This window comes from Pantherophis guttatus, chromosome 2, assembly GCF_059756535.1.
Source record: "Pantherophis guttatus breed Tessera chromosome 2, ASM5975653v1, whole genome shotgun sequence".
NCBI lineage: Eukaryota > Metazoa > Chordata > Lepidosauria > Squamata > Colubridae > Pantherophis > Pantherophis guttatus.
In genome coordinates this window covers 73,436,602-73,453,450 of record NC_142064.1, presented here as the reverse complement: position 1 = coordinate 73,453,450, position 16,849 = coordinate 73,436,602, and the positions used below count along the sequence as shown (strand labels likewise).

Sequence of the window (16,849 nt, the reverse complement as noted above, 5' to 3'; positions counted from 1 at the left end):
TTCCTTTAAGTCCTTATTTAATTCTGTAACTCTAATTTGATTCTTCTTCCAAAGCCCTAGCCTCCTTCTTCTCGTACTAATGCTTCTTCTTTCTAATCTTATTTGCATTCATATTATCTACCCAGGTGGTACACCAATAAGAGGTAAGATTGCTGAACTAACGTTCACAGAATGATCTTATTCTTTCTGTCCTCCCATCCCTTTCATTATTGTCATTTTAAAAAATAAATGCATCATCTAAATCAGTCATCATCTTTATTTCTTCCTTTTGTCCTATTTAGTTATGGTCAGTGACTTTCATCTTGTGATTTTTTTTCCCTGACATATTTTTCACCTTACATTTAAAAATGTGTTTTTTCTGTTTATTCTTTCTTTTTGAAAAAAGGTTTGTTATTTTGCGATATGCTTCAAAGAAAGCATATCCAGGTCTTAAGGCCACAACCCAGTCACAGCGTATCATTTGTCCCTCTTTTTCTTTTTTCTTCTTTTTCTACCTTTTTTTTTCTTTCTTTCTTCTTTTTTTTTGGTCCAACTGGAGCAAAAAAAAAAGATCATTTTTTTTTTCTTCCTTAGCTGTTCTTTTTTTTTTTTTTTGGACCAAGCCAAGATGGTCTGGAGAACAGTTGCAGACATGCAGAAGACAACAAGGAATATCTTCTTTTTAACTCTGTCTTTAAAAAGGGTTTCTTTTTTCTTTTTGTTCAAGTAGACTTTTTTCTTTTAAATTCAATTATATATTTATATATAAACACATTCTTCTTCCTAATACAATATGTATTTTTTTTCTTGGATTGACTCTTCAATGGATTTTTCGATCCTTCTGATCTTCCAGGCTTTGAAAATTGAAATGTTGATAATTGAATATTCTTAATGGTATGTGGTATTGCTGGGTTTTAATCATTTTATAAATATTGTCCATGTCTTTTGTAATTCTTGTTTTGTATTTTTCTTGGGTTTTCTGACACCACACTGCTAATCCCAGTCGTGGATTTTGATGGGTGTCTTGGGGGGCCACTCCGAGGTCCTCAGCAGTGGTTGGTTGCTTCTTCTTTGTTTATTTTTTAAACTTTTTTTCTTTTTTTTTTCTTTTTCTTTTTTTGGTGCCTTCTAATTCAATCCTCTTGTTTTTCAGCAAATGCACTAAAAGATTGTAAATTGTAGCTGAATGTGTTTCTTTTTCTTACAAATCTGCATGTCTTTAAGGGAGTTTTGTTTCTTTTGATTACTATAAATAACTAATTTGTTTCCTTTTTCACTTCAAGCAGCCTTTTTTGTACTTGCTGCACATTTTTGGGCTTCTTCAGAAGAAGATTTTCTTGAAATCCATCTTGCCCTTTTTTGCCAAGTTCCACGCTTTTGTATTACTTTTACCGCGCACACACGAAAAGTAGAATTTAGTAAAACCAAATGTGATGACCCAATAATCTAATCTCCTTTGTTTTATTTTAAAGCCATACTTCCTTGAAGCAGTCTCACCCATCTTCATTTTAATAGCCTAGGAGAAAAAAGTATTATGTTAGAGAATTGTTTGACAAATGCAGATTGTTTTCCTGTTTTAGTACTGATGGTGTGAAAAAAATAATCTCCTTGTTTTTTTCATCGCATCATTATTATTATTTTTTTGTCTGTGTTACCTTAGCGAGAAAATGAACCGACGTTGAGTGGATCTTCGCTTACAGGGCTTTTCATTATTGTTAAGCGGTGTATTGTTAGGAGTTTGAAAAACTTATCTTTTGACAATTTCTTTGGGAATATATTTTATATCCATACAGGTGCCCTCCAAATCGAATTGAGTGAAGAATCTGACCAAGGCAAATATGAGTGTGTTGCAACCAACAGTGCGGGTACTCGCTATTCTGCCCCTGCCAATCTTTATGTCAGAGGTAGGAATGACATAACCCTGGCATCAACTCTTCATTCAGGCTCAAGAGTGTTAAGATTCTCTTGAGGTTTATCTTTTAGCAACTTGTAGTATTGAAGGCATTATGGGAAAAGTTAGCCATAAGAGAAATGGTCTAAAGGCTTAGTGGAAAACTTTGGGGAAGAAGAAAGGCACTATTGACTCTAATATGTCCCTGTGATTTAAAGTTTGTAAGTATATTTGTATTTTTTTACAGCTTGACTTCTACCTTTCGTGCATTGGCTAGTTACCTGAAAGTTGTATTAATTTGAGGGTTTTTTTCTCTATTGTTTTTCCTTTTTTTGTTTATTTTGGTGTATTTGAATTCCCAGTATTGCTTGCTGTGAAACTAATTTAACTGTAATTGAAACACAAAATATTGAGGTATGTTTCCATGTGACCTCTGTTAAAAGGAAAAGTTTTTAGTTTGAAAATTCTTAGTTTGAAATTTTAGTTTGAAAAAGACTGGTGATTTCCTTCTCTGTCAACCCTTCCCCCATATATTCACTATTTAATTTGAAATATTAGCTGAAATATGTAATCCATAGCAATGTATTAATGAACTACCTGTTCTTTGTGGAAAAGAGGAAGAAAGGGGAGGAAAGTGACCTAATTTTAGTAGATATGAATGATGATCCATGTAATGGTTATATTTTTTAAAAAATAAATCCATGGAAGCATTCCCTTTTGTAACTTCTTGGCGTAATTTACATTATCTGAGTCTTTAATATCTTTCTGCAAAGTGAGAGTGCTAAATGAAAGGGTGGGTTAGAAAGGCAAAGGGATATTTTTGTTTTTAAAACACAGTTTTTAGCTCATGACATTGTCACAGCATTATAATATACAAGTTCCTCAAAAGTATTTACAGTTTAATTTGGGGGGGAAGAAAAGGTTCAGAAATGATTACGGCCTTCTTAGAAAACTACCCTAATCCTTTTCCTTTTGAAAATATTAAACTGCATGAGGCATGTGTGCCATTGTTATCTGTAGGAATTTTTTTTCCAATAATGCTAATTTCTAACACCGTAATAGCTGTGAAAAATTGCTAACAGAACTGAGGTAGGAAGGTTTGACTAGAGCAAGTAAAAGATGTTCAAGTAGCCATTGAAAGCCTTGATATGGCCTTTTTACTCTCTCTGTGTTTCCCTTGTTTTTCTCCTTTCCTCATTTCATTGTGTTCTGCATCAAACCCCCTACATCCCTCAGAGCTGCGAGAAGGTTGGTGTGTTTTTTACTTTTTTACCCACCTTACAAAACTATTAATTAAACCAATAACAAAGAATACAAATGAAATGAATGTAGTTGCATTGTGGCCTTTTTTATTTATTTATTTATTTTAAAGTTAGTGTTATGTTAAAGCAGAGAATGCCTGCTCATGGCTTTTAATGTGTGATGGTATCTGATTGTTGTGCATGGTCAAACAAGATGAAAGTCTGGATGCATGACCAACAGCGGTAATACTCCTGAATGCTTAAGGCCTTGCCAATTTGGTCAGTGTTCCTGCTTTTTCCTCCCTTCTTCCAGTTTCCTTTCCTTTTCTTTTATGTTGTCGATGCCTGCTGATCCAGGAATGACTTTCTGCAATTAATTGCTCCTCCAAGCACTCCTCCAAGCATGAAGACTAAAACTTCTCTTGTGTTTTAGTTTTAGTTTAAAAACAAAGCAAAACTTCTCCCCCCCACCACCACCAAATTACTCTGTTTGGGATTACAGAGTCTGCACTGCCTGTCACTTGCTTGTGTAACTTTTTGTCATTTGGCTGAAAGTCATGTTTGGCTCCTTCTTCTCCCTGTGCCCGTCCCATTCACTCATGAGGCCATCAGAGTAAGCCTCTTTCATGTCTATAGACATTTTTTATACAATTCCGTAGGAAGGTTGAAATTAAAGAAATGTTTGTCTGGAATTTATAGTCCTGACCCAACTAAGGTTTTCCCTATATAAATAACTAAAAACAACCCCCCATATTTCCCATTGTTAATGATAGGACTTAGGTGTCAATTTCTCTCAGTCAGGACCATATTGATTTACTGTATTTTATCACTGAGAGGTACAGTTTAGCTTCTTATCTAAAAAGCTGGCATAATAAAGGATGCAGTATTTTGTAGAACAAAAGGCCTCGATTTGTTGCTTCTCCTTTTTCAACACTTGCAATATACAAATGAAACATACAGAATAAATGAAGCAGGAACACTGATTCTTAATCATTTTCTTACTGTTGTGCTTTGCTTAAATGCTGATTACTTTGTTAATGCAGTACCTTGTTGCTATGTGTTGCAGATACTAATATCCCTTATTTTGTACACATAGAACTGCTTTTAACATTATCCTTAATCCTGGCAACCTACTTTTCTTTCCCTTTTATGTGAAAACTATGGAATTTGGAATGCTTTACTGTTCTCCCTTCTTCTTCACCACCATAACTTGCTTCGTAACAACCTTAGGCTTAACCCAGTACCTTCCTATTTCTTACCTTATCTCCTTAAAACCCTATTTGTTTCAAATTACCATATTATCCTCACATTTTAAAAGTGATCTTCTCTGTCTTAGTACATTTCCCACCCAATCCTTTAATTAGTTTTATTTCCTAATAAAAATGTTCCTTTTCTGAGCATGATTCCTTTTAAACTGTGTCACTTGCTTGCCTGCATGATCAAATCCAGAACTCATACTGGCTTTGCCTTGTTTCTTCTCCTATGATTTATATATATATATATATATATATATATATATATATATATATATATATATGTATATGTATATGTATATGTATATGTATATGTATATGTATATGTATATGTATATGTATATGTATATGTATATGTATATGTACATGCATATGTACATGCACATGCATATGCATATGCACATACATATATGTTTTCCTATGTTTGTTTTGATGTCAATGTGAGGTCTTGAGGCTGCATCCACTTTTGGGTCTGAAAGCAAATCAGAGTTGTATTTTCAGTGTACTGTAGGTGATGTGTTCTAAGGCTCTGATGTGACGATGTGATGCAACACATTTTTTTACATCAGTTGGCTGGAAGTATACAGCGCTGAAGTTGATTTTAATATTCAACTCAAGCATGCTGTCCACTTTCCAGTTTTTTTTCTGTACATATGTGTATAAATAATAGAATTGTATATATATGTATGTGCGTGTGTGTGTGTATTGACGTTTATGTATTGCTATTGTATACTTATTTAATTGCTGATCTCCACTAAGTATTAAAAAATAGTATGAATGTGGTAAAAATTAATAATATCATGTATAAAGAATTAATTTTATGTACAAATATATCTCTTTAGTTTTCTTTTTCTGAGTTCAGAATACCAATTAGTGCTTTAAATTGTGTTGATATATGCATGTAGTCTTGTTTGGAATCTCTTAAGTTCCCAATTTTTATATGGGTCATTAGTTTTATTTGTGCTTCATTGTAGTTCGCCGGGTGCCACCAAGATTCTCAATCCCACCCACTAACCATGAAATTATGCCTGGAGGAAGTGTTAACATCACCTGTGTTGCTGTGGGGTCACCAATGCCATATGTAAAATGGATGCTGGGAGCTGAAGATCTGACACCAGAAGATGATATGCCAATTGGAAGGAATGTCCTAGAGCTCAATGATGTTAGGCAGTCTGCTAATTATACCTGTGTGGCCATGTCCACTCTTGGTGTTATAGAAGCAATAGCACAGATAACTGTAAAAGGTATGAAGTTTAATTGAAGCATATGCATGTTTTAACCTGCTTGTAAAAAAAAAAAATTAGTAGTAACTCACAATTTTGCAAATAATTTTTAATGGATTAATTATGCATCCACATAGTATTAGATGTAGGCTATAGGTGTAATATCAATTTCAATATTATGTTTGAAGGTGTTTAGAATAAGACCCAAGTTTCTTCTAAAATTTAAAATTACTTCTTTGTCATCTGATTACAAGAATAGCTGTTATAAATTCTAAAAATAGATGGGAAAAGGGTCAAAGAGGAGCCAATTTACAAATCTATTCCCAGATGGTTAGAAATAATCTATAATGTTGCCAGAAACCTAGGCCAGACTAAATGAAATTGAAGATAGTCTTAACTTGCAAAATCTTGGCCATGTTGGTTAATTAGGGCTTTTTCTGATTGCTGCCCTGCCCAAGGTTGAATGTCTCTGCTAGGTTTTTGTGACAAATAGGATACAAGAATGAATAAATGGGAAAAGAGAAGAACCTGGTTGCTGGCTTTAATTCCTTTCAAGCTGCAGCCTGATGAAGAAAGATGAGCTGGTTGCAAAGGACCTGTTAAACCCCATAGTCCTATTTATGAATACTTGGTCACTTGCTACATCCTATATGAACATGCTGACTTGTCAGGTATTGTAATGACCTGACTCTTTCAATTGCAGTTTTCCCTAGGTATGTTGAAATTCTTTCTTCTATGAACCTGCCCAGACAGACCCTCAACATGCCTAGGACAAACCCTGATTGAAACAGGTCCAAATAATCAGTTTCTTGCTGATATAGGGTATCTGCAGTTGCAAGACTACCATTTTTTAAAATTTAGAAATAGAAGATTACAGATGGTTATTATATTGACCTTCTGGATCACATGAAGGCTTTTTCTCAGGACCGCTCCTTTAATCAAGAAGGATTGCATCCCTGACTTAAGCAGGTATTAAACATGGGATCAGTCCTGACCTGGCTTGGAGAGCTAAGGTCAAATAAACAACTGGTGAAGCTCATCTCCCCAATATCCTGTCCACTTCCTCTTAATGTACAAACCGAAAATAAAAAGATCTATATGACAAGAAAGCTGTTTCTAAGATTACTTGCCTAAAACTTATACCTAATTGAATTTTATCTCAAAGTGAATTCAATTGACCTTGTCTGTAAAGATTACCACCACCCCCAATTGCCAAAAGCTCATATCCAATACACAGTGGCTCTTCTCCTGTGTAGCCACCAGGTTGTGGAATGCACAGTTCAGTGGAGTTTTAATACATGTTTTGCATTATTGAGGAAAACAACATCATTTAGAAAAACGGCCCTATTTTCAACAGACCTTTAATTGTTAGTTGAAGTTTGTTGAATGGTATTGATTTATTTTTATTTGATTTTATTTTTGTTCCTGTGTATTTTACTTATTATAAATATTATAAATGTATTATAATAAATATAAAGTATTATCATTATTGTAAACTTATTTGAGATATAAAACAAATAAGTGCTCAAAATCCGAAATGTGGAAGTTACACAATGAGAATCTAGGGAAAAAAAGAGCTAAGATATAAATCAGGTTTGTAAGCATAGACAAAAAATATTCCAAAATAGCAGAAATACCAGGAACAAATATTTTGGCTATTAATGTGTAGATGTTTTCACTCCTGTGGGGTTTTGAAGATTCTTCTGTCTCATAAACTTGTTGGGATCATCCTCAGTCAGTTTTAGACGAATTTCCTACAATTGAGCCATATATTCACAATTAGAACTATGCATTCTTTAAAACAGTAGGATATTCTAAAAGGGCTTTTTATTTTCAATGGTCAAAATATTCATTAGATGTAGTTAATATCCATTGAAATTAATGGCATATTTTAATTATGATCTAAGTCTTTTTTATTTATTCGGGTAGGAACTAAATGTAACTAAATTAAAACCTGACTTTGTTCCATTCCTTCCTCTTCTCTTTTGCCCTTCCTCTTCTTCTCTATTATATGCCCCTCTCCTATGAAATTCAGTATATGAGGCCTGTTAAAACACATTTAGACTTGTGTTTAAGATTAGAAAAGTTTTAATGCTTTTAAAATAATTTGTTTTTCTGGAAGATATTGAATAAACACTTAATATTTGAAGGCTTATCATTTGCAGAATAATATGGGTGGCATAAAAATTACACAAACAAATAAATACATATTTTTCCTTCTATATTTTAATAGATATTTTCTGTTCTCCAGATAACTATGGATTTCCTTAGTTATTTTTATGCTTCTCTTCTAGTTACATTTTCCCCCCTGTTGAATAAATTTTATTATATTTTTCTAGCATTGCCCAAACCTCCAGGAACTCCTGTTGTGACCGAAAGCACAGCAACAAGCATTACTTTGACCTGGGATTCTGGAAATCCTGAACCAGTGTCTTACTACATAATCCAGCATAAACCTAAGAATACTGAGGAACTATATAAAGAAATTGATGGAGTAGCCACAACAAGATATAGTGTGGCTGGTTTAAGCCCATATTCCGAATATGAGTTCAGAGTGGTTGCTGTGAATAACATAGGAAGGGGTCCACCCAGTGAACCTGTGACAACACGGACCTCAGAGCAAGCACCATCTAGTGCACCACGTAATGTACAAGCTCGTATGTTGAGCTCAACCACCATTTTAGTGCAGTGGGAAGAACCTGAGGAACCAAATGGTCAAATACAAGGCTACAGAGTGTATTACACTATGGATCCTTCCCAACATGTCAACAGCTGGTTAAAACATAATGTGGCTGATAGCCATATCACCACCATTGGGAATCTTGTACCACAGAAAACTTATTCAGTAAAAGTACTTGCCTTTACCTCAGTTGGAGATGGACCACTTTCTAGTGATATACAAGTCATCACTCAAACAGGAGGTAAGATGGAATTTATGGTAATCTCTTCCAATCAGTTTTGCAATGGGTTGACAATTGTTCTAGGCAATATGATTAAAGATGGTTATGCTGGGAAACTGCAAGGAAGGGTCAAGCAGGAACCCAGCTTGGAGTTGTTGCATAGCTGCAAGCAGCCTCTAAGCTTGATCTCTCCCAAGGTGAAGCCTTATGTAGTCATTCTCAAGGAAAGGAAAGCAGTCTGAGGAGATTCTAATAACTTAGGTAAAAGGTAATAACTGTTAGTAATTGTCAAGACAGACAAATCATATAATAACAAATGCTGGAAATGCCATGAGTGCATTTACCATATGTAGCAGATACGCAAAAAAAAAAAAAAAAAAAAAAAAAGCAAAACACTCCCCAAAAAAAGTACAGGGGAAAAAAAATACATGGCATTATTTAGAAAGTGTTAAAAATCAAATTTTGAAATGAAACCACAATTCAAAATTAGGCATAATGCCAAGGGATCTCAACAAAAAATACTACAATTAATTAAGACATTTACTAAGAAACATGTTCACAAAATTTATCACAGTATTGAAAAAGAGAGATGTTATTGATTATATCAGATTGGGAACCTAGGTTTGGAGAATACTCGGTAATGGCAAAATGTAACAACCCAAATTTCTAAGAGAAGTTTGACCAAATTTAAGCAAGAATATATTTCATATTATTCAGCAAGGTATAATTTAGCATTTAGTATGTGATTTTTAAGGGGGAAAAGAATTGACCAAAGAACTTAAATCAGAAACACATGAACATTTTAATTGTTCACAAATATTATATATCAATATGACTAAAGAGAAATATTTACCTATAAAGTTTTAGTAGTTCTTCTTACTCCCTTTTTTTACCCTATTACTTAATAACAAAGTAGTAGAGGAATTTGGAACTTAGTTCAGAGATTTAAAGTCTTTAAAATCCTTTTAATAATTGTTAAAAACAATCTATTTTCTATTTAATATTTAAAAAGGCTTTTAATCTGTAAAAAGGTTAATTTCCATCAGTGATATAGTGAGACTAATTACAATTTTTGTAACTTTGCTTACTAATCTTTTCATCAATTTTTTTGTTAGTTCATTTTCTTTATATTATATTCCTTATATTATATTTCTTTATATTCCTATTTCCTTACTAGGAAAAAAGTCTCTACATATTTTTTTAAAAAAATAGCATTAGGAAATTGGGATTCCAAAAACATCAAAAGGATTGCTCCACAATAAAAACAGTTTCTCATCTGCTCTTTTATGGTAAATTGTAGAGTAAAAAAATAATTATCCAAAAATATTTATTTCTTGGTTGTATTTTTTTTACAGGCTAGGTATTACAATTTACAAAGAAAGGGAAAAAAATAATACTAATTCAAGTTGAAGTTTAAAACAATATTTAAAATAGACAGTATAGATAATAAAAAGCCCAAAATAAGTTATGAAATAAAAGTGGATATCTAATAGATCTAAAATATTATATGGCTAATATATTCTGATACACCGTTAAAAGTTTAAAATACTATAAAATAATCCATATCCAAATTGTAGACGAAATATATCTCTACTGAACTTGGTTAAGATGGTTCATAACCATAACTTAAACACCTTTACAGCCATAAGGGATCACAGAAATGACTTTGGGGAAGCTATGCAGTGGCCATTACAAACAAAATTGATATTAGCCCTAAAAGTGGCAAACATAAACAATAATGAATATTAAAGAATGGACAGCATTTTTCTTTCCTCCCTCTTATACCCAAGACAATTAAGGTGGAGTCATTTTAAATTTCTTTCTAATGTTTTCTTCTTATTCTGAGCTGAAATCCTATTTGAAACTTTGGTTGCATAGTTTCTCCAGGTCATCACCCTAATTGTTACAACAGATGGAATTTAAACTCAAATCACCTAACTGATTGATTATCTTACGTTATATGACTTAGTTAGAGCCTTGGTGGTGCAGCGGACTAAGTGCTGTTATGTAGCACTTAGCTGCCAGCTGCCTACAATTAGTGCGAGTTCAAATCTCACCAGGCTCAAGGTTGACTCAGCCTTCCATCCTGCCAAGGTAGGTAAATTGAGGACCCGGATTGTGGGGGCAATAAGCTTGGTAGAAACACCGCTTATGGGGGGCCAAAACCCCTAATAAGCAAGTATATACAAAAAGAATGAAGGCTATTGCTATAAGTGCATTGTAAACCGCCCTGAGTCTTCGGAGAAGGGTGGCATATAAATTGAACTAATAAATAAGTTCTTCCAAACTAATTTGTTTTTTGGGTTCCTGGTTGAATTTCTTTTCATTTCATTTTTTCAACAATTAATTTATTTATATGATAAAAATATTATCATTTTTTTTTAATTTTTAAACACACAAATTACTTCTCTGCTGATCTGTCCATAGCACACACACATATACACACATACAGCATTTTGTTTTAAGAAATAAATATATTTTATTCCATTCTATCTGGGGAATTAAAAAATAGGTTGCATTGATCTATCCATGGAACAGAATTTGTCTTCTTGTCCCTATCCTCAGGATGGTTAAAAACAAAACCTCTGGAGAAGAAAGTAGAGAAAGGAAATTTATATCCATAAATTTTATCTATCTCATTTATAAATTTCATTCACACAAAATAGGGGTGCCTAAAAATGATCTGAAAGAAGCTACTGCGTTCATTCAGTAAGTGCTTCCTTTCCAAGTAAAATTATGCCAGCAAGATCAGTTCTAATATAGTACAAAAGAAAAAGTTACTCCCCTCAGCCATTCCACAGTCTCAATGTTGATTCCTCCTAACTGCTACTAAAAACAAATACTTTAAGAACAGCATCTCTTGTAACATCATTTTAAACTTAATCAGTGGTATAATGGTGTGTTGATATCAAAAAGGTTGATATCAAAAAGGTTGACTCAGCCTTCCATCTTTTCTAAGGTAGGTGAAATGAGGACCCAGTTTGTGGGGGCAATAAGCTGACTTTGTATAAAATATACAAAAGAATGAAGGCTATTGCTTAACGCATTGTAAGATGCCCTGAGTCTCCGGAGAAGGGCGGCATATAAATCAAATTAAAAAAAAAACAAAAAACTACTATATGCATTTTAAAATCTACTTGGCTGTAAGATCTGGGGGGGGGGGGGAATGTTAAGTATTCCAGCTTTTTTTGCTGGACATAGATATCAGGTCTAAAAATGTGTTATGGTTTGGTTAACAATTAAAGCAAATACATTTGCTTTAATACATTCTTAGGATTTGTAAAATTGCACATTTCACAATGAAGTCTTAATGTACATAATTATTGTCATTATGAAAATCTGCTATACACTTTACATTTTCAGACGCCTAGAAAGACATTAGCAATGGGCTGTTCCTAGGAAATGATTAGCAGATAAAAAAAGTTCACAATTAAGGTGGCATTAAAACAGAAACCCATGATTAGGTTACAGTAGCTAGTACAAAGCCTTTGGAATTACTTCAAGTAAGGGTTTACATGGCTAGAAAGCTGGTAGATGATTTATTATTCATGTTTTCTAAAGAAGTGTTTCTCAATCTCTGTATGGATTTCCAAGTCGCACAATTTCTCTAACCAGCATAGATAGATATCAACCCATTTTAACAGATAAATACAGATAGTCCTCAATTTACAACAGTTCATCTAAGTGACCGTTCAAAGTTACAACAGCCCTGAAAAATGTGATTCCTGACCATTTTTCAAAGTTAGAATCTTTGCAGCATCGCTATGATCATGTGATCAAAATTTGGCTGCTTGGAAACTGGTTCATATTTATGATGGTTTCAGTGTCCCAAGGTCATGTGATCACCTTTTGTGACCATCTGACAAGCAAAGCCGATGAGGAAGCCAGATTCACTTAATAGCTGGTTTACTAATTTATCAACTGCAGTGAGTCACTTAACAACTGTGGCAAGAAAGGTCGTAAAATGGGGCAAAACTCACTTAATAAATGTTTCACTTAACAACTGAAATTCTGGGATCAATTGGATAAATAAATCAAGGACTACCTGTAATGATACTTCTATAGTACAAAGAACTGGCACGAATACCACAATGATGAAGAAGAGTACTAGGAGATGAGGTATTTAAAAACTGTAGCCTATATAAATTAAACCGAGTCCTTGAAGGCTTTGGGTTTTTTGAGTAAATGCTCTTATATGCTCTTGTTTCAGTCCCAGGACAACCACTAAACTTCAAAGCTGAACCTGAATCTGAAACAAGCATATTACTTTCTTGGACACCACCACGATCTGATACAATCTCCAATTATGATCTTGTTTACAAGGATGGAGAACATGGTGAAGAGGTAAATAAACTGTTATTTTTCATGTTTGAAAACATTTTGCAACTATTGCAAGATCTTCTAAATTACACTTCCATTCTTTGCACAAATTATAATAGTAAACCAGCCTTCTCTTCATCCTGAATTCAAAACAACAAAATACAACTTTAGTATAGATGTCTCTGCTTTGTTTTTTCTCCTGTTCAATTGTATTTCATACTCAGACTGCCTGGACAAAGTCCATGAAGTTTTTTAGCAGTAGTCTGCCACTGTCTCCTTCCTATGCCTGTAGCGTGAATAGTATCATGGCATGGTTGGATACTGTTTCTCAGCATTACCAGCAAATTTTCCCCAAATATTATCTGATAAAATGTAGTGGTAACTCTAACACAGCTGGTAAATTTGTTGTGTTATGGATCATATTGTATACAGGTCATCCTCGTTGCCTTGGGCAGTGATAATTTGCAGCAAAATAGGAATAAAATAGTAATTTTGCAGTTAATCCCTGCATTTGCAGCCTTCACAGGTCTGAAAAATCGAATGAAAGCTGAAGTCAGATCGAAAACACAGTCACGTGATTTTTCACTTATAGATTGCTTTGCTTAATGACTGAGCTTCCTGTTCCATTTGTGTCACTAAACGAAGATTTTGTGTAACAAATGCAAATATCATGGGAATAAGTACTTTGATTTATGTTATTTTTTTATACACATTTGAACGTATGTACAGAGTTGCATATTGATACCTTATCCTGTTATTCAGTTCTTGGAACAACCGGCTATGTGCCATAAACTAGGGCATGGATGACCATCTGAATGTTCTCCCATTTTCCAAGAATGGGCACAACTAGGGCAGAAGATGAACCTGTGCAAACATTTAGTCACAGCCATCACCTGATTCTCAAGCAGGAGCTGTAAGGAGAATCCAGTAGCTCCCTAGTCTCAAATGGGGACGTGACTGCTGTTGACAGCCCATCCAAGACCAAGAGCAACAAATTCCTAAATCTACTTGGCCATAACCACCTAAGTTTAGCAGGGTTTTGCCTGTATCTATTCCTTTCCATCCCAATGGCTTCTGGACACAACTTTATCTGCCTCAAGACAAATATACTGTTTGATATCATCTACATACTTTTGACGTCATCAGCGGTTTCATAAAGATATTAAATAGAAAAGCAGAGGACATGAATGTCCTTGCTTAGAACATTGCTAATATAAATTTGATACCATATATTTTATTCAGAAAGTCAATCAATTATAATGTATAAAAACGTAGATATATTTTGATGGAGCAGTTAAAAGCATGTGGCCACAAACCAGGAAACCATGAGTTTTAGTCCTGCCTTAGGCATGAAGCTTTATTCGATGCCTTTGGGACTGTCACACATTCTCTCTCCTAGGAAGAAGGCAGTGGCAAACCACTTCCAATATCTTGCCAAGAAAATTGCAGGGTCTAATCCAATGATGTCTAATGTTTTCCGGACCGAGTGCTCAAAGCATGTACGTCCGAACCCCCAAAATGCAATGCATGCTCTGCCCCTGTCCATGCGGTCTGTCTGCCGTGCATATGCGGCAGTTTGCGTGCCCACAGGGTGCTGCGTGCCACCTCTGGCACACATGCCATAGGTTCGCCATTATGTGTCTAGTCTGACTGTGTATGTATGTATGTATGTTTGTGTGTGTCTATAAATTTACTTCTAAGAAGTACTATATATTCATTTGTGCAATTTACAGAGCAAGTGACTTACAGTAGTTTTGAAATAGAGCAGTGATTTTGAAAAATCTTGTTTCTTCGTGTCTTAATAACAACTTAGACTTAGTTGAAAGAGATTTCCATTTATATAAATTGTCGATGGAAGAAATGTAGTGATTGCTTCATTTAGGACTTTTCATTATGTAGATTGTTGTTATGTGGATGTGTGCATGTTGGTACTTTTTACTGCCAGCCAGTTTTGTAAGGGTTAGTCTTAGTACAATAACAGATTTCAGGCAATATGGTTTTGAGGCATGGAGTTGTAGCTACATATAGTAATTTCAGTAATGTTCAGCTGCTGTTGTAAAACACCTAATTTTATGCTTGAATATTAGACATTTTTTGATTGAAATCACAACTTAGAATTAATTTATTCTTTATTTGTAATTTACCATTCAGCAGAGAATTTCTATTGATCCAGCTACATCTTATCACTTGCAAGGCCTAAAACCAAATAGCTTATACTACTTTCGTTTGGCTGCACGTTCTCCACAAGGTCTTGGTGCGTCAACAACAGAAATTTCAGCTAGAACAATGCAGTCAAGTAAGTGCCTCTCCTTGATTTCTTAATTTTTTTCTTATACTTCTTCTAGTTAACAAGCACAGAAGGTGTGATTATTACATTATTACATTGCAAAGAAGTTTAAGCATGGAAAATAAGGGCATCTCACCTTCCTCTCGTTCACCATAATCTATGGTACCATGCCCAGATTTGTTCCATAGGTTCCAAGCAGGAACATCCATGGCTAATTGCAGGACTAAAGAAAAATATATTCTATCGGTGATACTTTTTTTAATTCTTAGAGAGATCAACAAATTGCTATTCTAATAATGTTTTTGGGAGTAGTTGCTCCTTTTTTTGTTTAGGAAGCTTATTCTGAGATCTTGTAGGAAATTTAAAATGGCTACCACTGAAAACAAGGGCATTCTTTGTTACTTAGTGAAGACAGAAATAAATATCTATAGAAAAATAGTTTGTAAAGGTGGGTTTATCAGTCCTCTAGTGGATAGTTTCATTTCATAACACATTTAATATCCTGTAGCATGGCATCTGATGCAACATTAGTTCAAATCTTGAAAATTTTGCTTCGTTCCATATAAATATCTTGATAAATAAAGAACAAATATGCTGCATGCAAAAGTAACTCCAAAGGTTTAAAAAAGGATTTCATGCATCCTTTTTAGGAAATAAGGAAATCAGATATTAGCATTGCAACACTGTCCAAATAAGGGCAATTGTGCTCCCTGTGCAAAAACATGAGGAATAAAATTTGAAGAATTAAGTTGAGGGACAAACCATTTCATAGAACATTTTATTGACAATTACCAGGTCCATATAATGAATTTTCATCAAATAACTATTTCTAGTTTGCTCTTGTCCATTAAACAATAAAACAGAATTGGGATGTACACAGAAATTAAATTGACTTCTAAGTATTATGTTGGGGGCCAGAAATCAATTTCAAGTTTAATGTGATGTATAAAAATGGATGTAAGTAATCTAATAAAAGCTTTCCTATAGTTTTTAATAATAATATTTCACTAATAAACTAAAGCTCTATTTTAAATGTATCTATTTAAAAACAGTCACTTGAGTTTTTGAGTAGACAGGATTAATGTTGAAGTTAAGTGAATTATATTAGTTAAATTATTTTGCCTTTTTTAACCAATCAAATTTTTTATGTTCTAGTAATTTTGTATTGTGTGTGGGTTGAGTGGGTGGTGTATGTATTATAAAATTGCTAGTAGATTTCAATTCTTTGCTAGCCAAGGTTTTTCCAAGAGGAGCTAAAATATTAAACGGTATCTTCATTTATGGTAAGTACAAGTTACAGTCAGATCCAACAGCCATGTCACTTTTTCATGGTAGGTAAATCTTTGACTAAGACAAATGAAAACTCCTTTCTGATTCTGCATGTTTTACATTTTATTGGCTACAATTGTGTTTTAATAAATTTTTAATTTAAAATACAGAGTAGGTAGAAAAAGGAAAAATGGAAAATTCAGGTACTTCTATCTTGATTTTTCAGAATTGAACAGTGCAGGAAAGATTGGTCAGTGGGTAAGCTGGTGGGAGGGAAGGAAGGAAGGAAGGAAGGAAAGAAGGAAGGAAGGGGAGAAGGAAGGGAGGGATTGGGATGGAAAGAAGGGAAGAAAGGAAGGGAAAGTAAGAAAGAGAAAGAAAGAAAGAAAGAAAGAAAGAAAGAAAGAAAGAAAGAAAGAAAGAAAGAAAGAAAGAAAGAAAGAAAGAAAGAAACTACTAAAAGTATAAGTTCAGCAATATTACAGG

The 16,849-nt window shown here is 33.9% G+C and overlaps 1 protein-coding gene across 42 annotated transcripts in view; it reads left to right on the top strand.

The window, feature by feature from the left end:
* The window catches only part of PTPRD (protein tyrosine phosphatase receptor type D), a 1,336,531-nt gene that overhangs the window by 1,180,448 nt on the left and 139,234 nt on the right, over positions 1 to 16,849 (top strand). For 16 of the 42 annotated variants that reach the window (XM_087886206.1, XM_087886245.1, XM_087886243.1 and 13 more), the window contains 6 exons: positions 126 to 143; positions 1,773 to 1,883; positions 5,339 to 5,608; positions 7,927 to 8,508; positions 12,698 to 12,831; positions 14,959 to 15,103. In XM_087886206.1, coding sequence (XP_087742332.1) covers positions 126 to 143; positions 1,773 to 1,883; positions 5,339 to 5,608; positions 7,927 to 8,508; positions 12,698 to 12,831; positions 14,959 to 15,103 — 1,260 coding nt within the window. Of the gene's footprint in view, positions 1 to 125; positions 144 to 1,772; positions 1,884 to 2,974; positions 3,119 to 5,338; positions 5,609 to 7,926; positions 8,509 to 12,697; positions 12,832 to 14,958; positions 15,104 to 16,849 lie in introns of those variants that run through there. The other 26 variants (XM_087886215.1, XM_087886246.1, XM_034410406.3 and 23 more) reach the window with 4 other exon arrangements.